The sequence below is a fragment of the Chaetura pelagica genome, unplaced genomic scaffold, assembly GCF_000747805.2.
Source record: "Chaetura pelagica isolate M959 unplaced genomic scaffold, ChaPel_1.0 scaffold405, whole genome shotgun sequence".
Taxonomy (NCBI): Eukaryota; Metazoa; Chordata; class Aves; order Apodiformes; family Apodidae; genus Chaetura; species Chaetura pelagica.
The window spans coordinates 5,533,288-5,542,709 of NW_009953489.1; the positions used below are offsets into that span (position 1 = coordinate 5,533,288).

Genomic DNA, 9,422 nt, shown 5'->3' on the forward strand with positions numbered 1-9,422 from the left:
GGGATCGGGGGGCTGGGGGGACACGAAGGCGTCTCCAGGGTGGGTGAAGCCGTGAGGGAAACTGGGGCACCATGAAGGGGGCTGGGGGGAAGGTGAGGTGGGTGGAGGGGCCATGGAAGGAAGTTGAAGAGGAGCCGAGAGAGGACTGAGATGAAGGGGAGGATGGGGGAAGTGACGGGGGAAGTGTCGGGGGAAGAGGGATTTTCTAGCATAACATCTGTAGCAAATGCTAGCCCGTGAGCCAGAAAGCTCCTGTCAAATCCCTTACTCCTTTGCAAGGGCCACACAAGCTGTTTTTCCCTAGATTTGACAGTAAGAGCTTGTTGGACCTCAAGCCAGCTGAGAGTCCCTCCTGCACAAGCATCTCAAGGCCTTTGGTCAGCTCAGGACTCTGGATCTCTTGCAGAAAAGGACAGAAAAGAAGAGATCCTTCTGAGTCAACTGTGGCACAAACATCAGCTTTTAAGTACCCAGAGATCAGTCACCCTGCTTGCACACAGGACCTCACTTTCTTACTCATGCTGTCAGAACGTATGCAGAACTTGGTATCAAACACAGCCACAGAGGCCAGTGAATGTAACAAGAAATGTTTTATTGATCTACTTTCGTGCACCCTTTGGTACAAAGGGTGTTTGAAGTTAAACCCCCAAATTCTTCAGCCCGCGCTGCAGGGCCCTTTGATGTGCAGCACAAACGTTCCCCAACCTGGAGAAGATCTTTAGTTTCTCATACATTCTCCAGTTCACCTGGGAATAGAAGAGGGCTGAGGCGACAGCTTGAGGTCAGAATGTTTTGCTCAAAGGTCTGTGGTTGCTCCCACTGAACAACAGCAGAACACACAAATGCAATTTTGTGCAGCAGGCTCCTGCTTAGGGTAACCATCTGGACACAGAGTGGCTTGTTTATACTGACTCCTCCCTTGTGACAAATCCAAACACACTCCGTGTCTCCTACGCCATATTCAGGGTCCCTGGCAGACGTGTATTTCTCATCTTCCAACAATAGCATCTGAAATGTAGCACCTTGTACAGCCCTATGGGATCCTCCATCTCTGCTTTGCCAGCCTGCTACTAACATACCTAATTCTTAGCCAGGAGAATAATCCCAAACCATTTCTATGGCATTTCTCCATCAACAACTCAAATTGCATCTACTGAGGGCTGCTTGTGCCACACACAGGAGAGAGAAATTCTGGTACATGCTGCTGAGACAAAGCCAGGGTCATATCCCATGAACTCAATAGTGTCTCCCAGGTTTACCTCAGTAACGGAGATCAGCTTCTCACTGTGGTGATTGAACCCCCTGCTCAGCTTCCATAGATCCAAAGAAACTGAGGAAACAGAACTGTCTATGCAGCCTGAGAGAAATTTGTTACAAAACACAATACCAACCACCTTTTACTGAAAGTTACTCCCTTCTGGGTCTGATTGAAGCATCCTGGATAATCTCTCCTACCATGGCAGGGCTGAAGAAGTGAACTCCAGGAGACTACCAGAGGTCTGTAATACTCGGGAGACCATGACTAAAATACACAAAGGTTATTGCAAATAACCAGGACTTGTGTTCTGGACAATACAGGCTGTATATATGCTTCTCCCTGCTTCACCTGAGATCTATGCAGAGGAATGCACTTAATTTTTATTTAACAGACTAGGTGAATTTATCCTTCAGTTCAACAGCCAGGTATTCCTTCTGATGCTTTGCAATCAAAAGCACCCAAGCGGGGGAAGTCCCCCACTTCTTTCTACTCAGCAGTCACTCCAAAATCACTCCCTGTTTCCCAAAGCAGTGCTGTAGTTAATTTGGGGCTACACACAGGCAGGATGGGCCAGCTGATGACACCCCAATATCACAGCAAGACATCTGCCCTCTTTTCCTTCCTGAAGGGTATTGCATGTTGTGTCCCCTGCCCTGTTGTCTGTGGGATCGTGATTGTTTCATGGTAACAACACACCTGAAGTTGCCCAACAGGTTCAGAAATTGTTAGAGAAGACAGAGATAGAAAGATTGAATGCAGAATAAATTTTTTAAATATACAGAGTATTTCTTTCAATTGAGCCTTGCATGTGGCTTGTGTACATCCCATACATTTCATAATAGAAATGTTAACAATTTTTCTGTTTACCTTCAGTTAAGTGTGGGTTGCTCCATCCAACAGCTGCAGTGATGATTCCTCCATAACAATATCATAAAGCTTCAATCTCTTTACCAAGTAATAAACTTTAGCATATAATTATCAGCAGTCCTCAGGAACCTGAAACAACCATTTCGAGACTGCCTGTAATCTCAGTGGCATTTCAGTATCTTCCAGGGTCTCCTCAAAGCTTTGTATTCAAACCATTCACCTCAACTGAATGACAAAACTGCACGCAGATGATACAGAAGTAACGTAATAAGCAGCAGTAATTGGATTAATAACCCATTAGCACAAATTTAAAATCCCAGTGGTTATTACCAAGAGTAAAGAGAGAGGTTGCCATTCTTCGTATTAGTACATGAATCAAACACTGCCACCAAGAAACAGAAAAATCATTTCTACAGACAAGTGATGTTGTGTTCTCATTCCTGCAGGCAGCACTCACCACCAAGGGAACTATTTACCAGCTCCACTTTCAAGTACGTCTGTGCCACGTATTGACCCTGGAGTTAGCAGCACAGGCAGGTGTTACAGCTGGCTGGTAAACAGGTTCCCTATCACTAGACACGGGTGACCAAAGAAATCAGAGCTGTCTGTTTTAATGCCTGCATGGGCATTTTAGTTCCCCATACAAAAATCAACACTAGGTTTCACCCACTCCACTTTCGACTATGATTTTGCTCTTGAACCAGAGAAGCCATAGTTTCTTCCTTTTCACCCTTCCTGCTTAGAAGTTGCCTAGCAAAATCCCACAGAATATTTCAATAATTTAAGAGGATTCTGCTTTTGTTGGAGTCCTCCTTTACCTCTTGAGCACTTCTTGTTTCAAAGGCATTTTTAATGTAGCCTGCCCATACTCCCATGCAGACCTGCCTATGAAAAAAGAGCCCCTGTCTCCCCAGCCTCCCTGAGATGCCAGAGCCTCCCCCAGAACCCATTTGACTCCTCACTCATCTCTGCTGGGCAATGGGGAAAAGTCACCTGCCACATTGTGGGTCATGACTGAACAATGGTACTTGAAGCCTCTCCATATGGGCACCATGAGCCCCAGCAGCATATCCAGTTGTTTTTGAGATGGATGAGCACTGGCAGCTCTTGACATTTATTGTGAGAGCCCAAAGTAATATGGATTCAGTCAGATGAAGTGGTGGCTGGCCTGGTACCTTTCTTAAGACACCTTTGAAACGTCTCAGGAAGCTTCTACCTCACCATGCAAGCTTCTCACTCTTGTATCTTCTTACCTGCTGCCTTCCAAAGCTGTGCTTGATGGGATTGCAGGAACTGCCAGCAATGTCTTCGCTAGAGTCTTGTTACAAAATTTAGGGCTGGACTTGGTTGAATTTGCAATGAACATCGATGACCCCTCGTGGCCAGGGAGGAAAACACCGGGACCTACAGTTCCTCCCACACATCAAAAAAGATCCACAACCAAACCTTACCAGCTGGTGCTCGTGTTCTCAGGCTTAAAACCGAAGGGCCAGGTATTCGGGAGCACAGAAACTGCATGAGTCACATATTCTCCCCCCATTTCATACATCCCCAAGGCCAAAGTATCAGGAATGCTGCAGTGAGCAGGACGGACCTGAAAGCTCAGAGGTCAAGCGGTCCAGATCTTAAGCTCATTGTTAATATCCTCATTTATTGAACATAAACAACAAAAAGAGGTTCACGATGGAGAGAGGGTTCATATAAAAAGCCTGGAAACAGACTACAGTTTTAAAGACTGCTATGCAGAGGAAAAACAAAACAATCAAAAAAAAAAACAAGGAAAAAAACAAGGAAAAAATAAAATCCCAATCTAACAACTGAGCTGTGCAGCCCACAAAGCCTGCTGCAGAGACACCAGCTCCCTCTTCCTAAGATCTGTGTTATGAGAACCTGGCACTGTCTCACCTTGCCGGTCTGACAGCTCATGCTTGGTACCCATGAGCATGATCCAATTCTAAATTGGCCACCTCCAGAGCACAACTCTCCTCAACACATTTCCACATTACCAACTGCACTTTCAAGAGCCTCACCGCCCCCCCCCTCCCCCCTTTCTGACTTCTGACCTGTTAAGACAGCTGCAGAGAGGTTGCTCGAAGACAGAGAATTATTTTGCATTTGTTCAGCAGAACCATTTCTAGATACCAAATCTCTCTGGTGGCAGTGAAGCACAGCCTCTTCATCCCTTTGTCCTTTAACTGACACAGAGTTATTTACATTGAAGTGACAGAGATTCAAAGAGATCTACTGGATTAAATACAGACTTCTCCATCAGCCTTCAAAAATGCTTTACAAAAGGGGACACATCAGATACTTTATCTCATTGGTTGTGTATCCCCAATCTGCTTATAACTAGAAGCCTCACAGCACAAATCCTTGAATCCCCCCACATGGTAATAAGATAAACAGCTGATGAGCTACAGCCATTGGGTAGAGGGGGGGAAAAAAGGTACTTTTGTAATTAAAAGACACAGAGGCTGCTAAAGCTTTAGCTTTTTGCACTATTCCTGTCCACACAGATGTGGATAATGCAGCCTCAGCCCCATGCCTGAAAGTGTCACCATCAATCTCACCATCCAGCTTTAGTTTTCAGATTTCCCCAACTCATCTTGAGGATGAGATTGTTGCAGCACTTTCTAGGTAATCCTCATAAAACTCTAAAATAACCATTCCTGGGTCTCATGTGGAGCATTCCACCAGTATCCTCGAGAAGTTAAGTACTATTTTACAGAGGCAGCAGGGGCAGAAGTTTGAGTTGTGCAGCAGCAGAATTGATTACCCATGTCCTTGCTTGTCCTTAGCCACCGAGCTCCATAATGTTCGAGTCGCAGCACTGGTGGCAGGCATCCAGCCTTGGCTCTGGGAGCTGCTGGGGAAGGTAAATGCCACAAACACGATCCGAAGCTGCCACCTAGTGCTTGCTCCAGGCGGCAGGAACAGCGCACTGAGCTGGATGAGAAGCAACGAAAGGTTTATCTAATGCCCAGGAAAAGACAGAGCAAAGAATTTTTCCTTTTGCCTGGGGCTCTAACCACTGGCCAGAGGATCTTCACCAGTGTCCCCATCATCGCCCAAACACTGCAACTGCATGACTCACTTCTCCACGGGATTCTGCAGGGAAGCAACGTTGAGAGCACCACTGTGAACAATGCCAGGAGACCTACTTACAGAGGAACCTGCACAGAGGATATGCTGAAGAGGAAGGTCAAGTCCTGCTTGAACGGGCTGAGGAGCAATGGATGAAGAGGAGAAAACAGGACATTGCAACAATTACAGGTGTCCTGACACAAGAAAACTTGAGCCAACTACAGCTCTCAAGCTATACCAGATTGATTCTGGAGAAAGACAAGCTAATGCACACACTCCTGAATGACTGATCAGTTTTGAAAAATTTATTGAAATGTAAAATATTTAATAGAAAACAATCCTGGAACCTCCCCAGAGGAGGAGATCATCACATCAGGTGTTAAAAAAGGACCAGCAGGATGGACACAGACTGAGAAGGCACTGCTCACCCATGGCCTCTGGCTCATGTGGCCAGCCACAGCATGTCCACATCCAAACTCATCCCCTGGAGTCACAGAAGCCATGAACAGCCAGACCCAAAATACAGTAAGCAAGGGTGTGGATACTCCTGTCCTCTAAAGACTTGTACCTGTGACCTGCAGCTTTCAACAGAAAAACAAGAGCTTTCAGTCAGAGGACAGACTGGCAGATCCACCTCACAGTAAAGGAAAATGCAGAAAAATTAGAAAGTCTTTGGGGAAGAGAGAAACATCACAAAATTCATCCATTCTTCTATCATTCAGCACAAAGTTCAGGGGCACTAGACACAGCAACAAGTACTATGAGATACATGCCAGTTGCATCTGCATCTTCATTAAGGTCAGATACCAAGTTTTCAGGCTGCTGCACTAAAAGGCTATTGTACTTAAGTACTATTTAGTACTATTGTACTAAAAGGGATCAGGAGGTATGCTAGGGAGTTAAAATGAAGAATTTTGGTGGGTTTTGAAGTGTGGAATGAATGTTGGGGCTACAACACCAGCAAAAAAAAACCAACACAAAAGCTGCCATGCTGGGACTTGAAATAACTGCTTCTGGCCACTTCCCTATCCCTCCAGCTCCAGCAACCTCTGTCGGGTTTCCAGAACGATCTCCTCCATCACCTCTGGTTTGAGAATGTCCTTGATCTGCAGTGGAAAGACAAGCAACATTGGCACCAAAAATCAACTTCTACTATTACACACTGTAGGGACAGAGGTCCCCAGCACACAGCTAGTGAGTTCGGAGGGTTGTGGTCAAACAAGATTATCATGGTAAAGGGTTCAAGGCAAAGTCAACTTGGTAGAATTAGAAATTCCTACAGAGACCATAAGACATCAAAAGAGATGCTACTGACAAGCCCTGAAGGGCACACACCAGTATTTGGAAAGGGGAGAGATTACATTAATGGAAGTATAGTTCCAAAGAACATCCCATCTAGGTAAGTAGGCTGCCACTGTGAACGAAAGCAGAAGACAATTCAGATCTCATCAGTTTATGAGAAGAACTCTGGTTGTGACTGTGCTGGCAGAAACCACACAGAAAAGCTGTACAGCAAGAGGCCAAACTGAGGCAGCCTTCCAGCAGTGCAGGATGTGGATTCAAACAGAAGAGCAGTCTCTGCACAGTATGTGACACTTTCATTAGCTCTTCATGTGCACCACCATACCCTCACACAACCCCAAATTTAACAGTTTTCAACAAGGATGACAGAGGGCCCATAATCCCAGCAAGGGATACACCTCTATCAAAAAACTGAATTATTTCTCTACAGGAATAGTTGGACTTTGCCAGAGACAGAAACCTTAAAGCCATCCTTGAAAATGTGCAAGGCAATTTATGTCATGTGGAAGGGGAGAAGGTCATATTGTCACTAGAGAATGCTTTGGAAAGCCAAAAGGAAGTCTTACCACCTGCCTTACTGACTTCAGCAGCAACTGATGCAGCCTTTCCATCCCCTCCCCACAGTGTGGAATAAAGTAAACAACCCTGATTTCTGTACCTGATGAGGAAGGGATGCTTCATAGCAATACAGGATGCTGGTGTCAAAGAGCATCAACTTCTGAGTAACCAGAGCCACGATGCAGTTTCGGAGCCGTGAGATCACCTCCCGGTCAGACAAGGGAACTGGCTGAAAAAGGACAGAGGAAAAAGATGAATATACAGAGGAATAATGCAAGCCTACCATAAAAAAGCTTTGCCACAAACCCAGGACCAAACCTTGAAAGCCTCGAGTTATTCATGTGTCTCTGACTATTTAAGACTAAAAAATATTGTTGGTAGGAGATGGTTGATCTTCCCTGAACCCTCACCTCCAAGTTGGTGGTGAAGCCTCCTGCCTCTTCATCTTTCTGCTCTGGAGTTGGGTAGATCCAGATGAAACCATTGTTGCCAAGGATCACAGATGCACCACAGGGCAAGTCGTGGAAATGAGTCTTCTGGCGTTTCACAAGGGAGGGTGAGACCTGAACGAGCACACCCTGGCCAAGCTGAAGAGGAGACCAGGAGACTCAGCATGAGTTACATGAGGCACCACAGATATAACATCAAGCCACCAACATGCATTCCACGCCTGGTCTAGAAAACAGTCAATTTTAACAGCTTTTCATGTGAAACAGTGAATACAACACGTGCCTGCTGCCAGGACTGGCTAATGCCTCTACAGTCCTTTGAAGAACACCCCAAGTGTCCAGCATAAGGTCAAAACTGAGACCATAACTACACATCAACCATCCCTGCAGAACAGGGAGAAGCGAGAGTCCCAGTTTAGCAGAACATTTCCCCTCTTAATCCAACCACTGTCCTTCACCCTTGGTGCAGTAAGCACACTTTGCTTTCATCTTTTAAGTGCTAATACCCTTGGTCTGGTAATCCTGAACTGCAGCCTACGCTTCAACAGCCCCTTGGCTTATTCCAATGCACAAACCCAGAGATAAATGCCAACTGTGTAAAGCCTGAAATGGAGCCCTGGGGACAGAAACAAGTCACAGGGGCAACAGCCTGCTGAAAAGGAGTGATAAAAGTTTGAGACAGGTTTTTCTTCCCAGGGTTTAGCTGGCCAGCAGCTAAGTATGGGAAACTAGACTCACTGGCTGTAATTGTGGACAGGGAGAGCAGCAGTTCCAAGGGCATTCATTGCCTCTGCTTTAAGGCAATTGTTTGGTTCTCCCACATAGGAGCTAAAACTCTTCCTAAGCTGCAGGAATGGATTATAACAACATCCTGCTCTACTCCAGAGCCGCCTTCTTAAAAATTCCTCTGAAAAACCTGATAGAAATGGAGCAAAATTAGACTGAAAACAAGTGCTTCTGAACAACTTACCTTCCCATATTTCAGACTCCTGGTGTGCAGTGATACAGCCCCATCAGAAAACACGGACTGGACCTCTGCCTGTCAGTGTCACTTAAGGAATCAAGGTCCCTGATGCTGCCCAGTGCCACCAGCCCCTGGCAGAGAGCTCTCCTGACCAGCCAGTCTAGGCAAGGTCTGGTCGTTCTCCCCATGCCCCCCTTGGGTCTCCTGTCCAAGTGCAAGCAGTAGAAGGATACACTGATGAGGTCCCCTTCCTGCAGATAATCCCTCATTGCAAGCTCATCTTCTGCTGATCTCCTTCTCTGAAACACACAACACAAAGAAAGTTACATCCAGCTCAGAAAGCAAACCCATCAGTTAGTGCTGACATGCTGGGGGGAACCTCAGGATGCTGGGCAAAACACAGGGTGGCAATCAAAGGAAAACCAGACAGACCGGCACACCTTTAGATCAGTGATGTGTCTGTGTCCAAATAACACCAGGAGTTAAAGGTACCAGAGCACTACAGACCTGCTCTACTTGCTCAAACGCAGCACTACCCTTGTGCTAACTGTGGGAAGGGCTTCCCAGCTGCTGGTGGGGAAGCAGAAGGGCTCTGGCCCTGCTCTGTGTGAACCCACACTCACCAGTTCCCCACCAGGTAAATTCATGGATGACAGCAACAGGACTGAATCCAGCCTGGAATTCGTCTCCACTTTCCATCGCTTCTGCGGAACCTGAAGAAGGAAAAAACCACTGGTGGATTAACGCACCCCCAGCGATGGAGCAGGAGAGTCTGGGCGCGGCGGGAGGCCCCGCAGGAGGAGCCGCTCAGCTCATCCCGCTGAAAACCCGCACGTCCCAGGTGCTCCGGGCCGGCCCCAGACACAGCGGCAGGGCCACCCTCCTCCTCCCAAAGCCCAGCTTTACCTCCGTGATCCTCCCGACCACGATGTCTCCAACT

General features: G+C 46.7%; 1 protein-coding gene across 1 annotated transcript in view; it reads right to left on the reverse strand.

Annotated features, from left to right (window-relative positions):
• Window positions 1-5,941: 5,941 nt before the first annotated feature.
• The window catches only part of EXOSC2 (exosome component 2), a 4,737-nt gene continuing 1,256 nt past the window's right edge, over window positions 5,942-9,422 (reverse strand). Inside the window, exons 2-8 of the mRNA XM_009998987.1 lie at window positions 9,389-9,420; window positions 9,106-9,195; window positions 8,716-8,781; window positions 8,489-8,557; window positions 7,480-7,656; window positions 7,170-7,298; window positions 5,942-6,315 (exon numbers count right to left, since the gene is read on the reverse strand). Of these exons, the coding sequence (XP_009997289.1) occupies window positions 6,235-6,315; window positions 7,170-7,298; window positions 7,480-7,656; window positions 8,489-8,557; window positions 8,716-8,781; window positions 9,106-9,195; window positions 9,389-9,420 (644 nt within the window). The 3' untranslated portion in view covers window positions 5,942-6,234. The remainder of the gene's footprint in view (window positions 6,316-7,169; window positions 7,299-7,479; window positions 7,657-8,488; window positions 8,558-8,715; window positions 8,782-9,105; window positions 9,196-9,388; window positions 9,421-9,422) is intronic.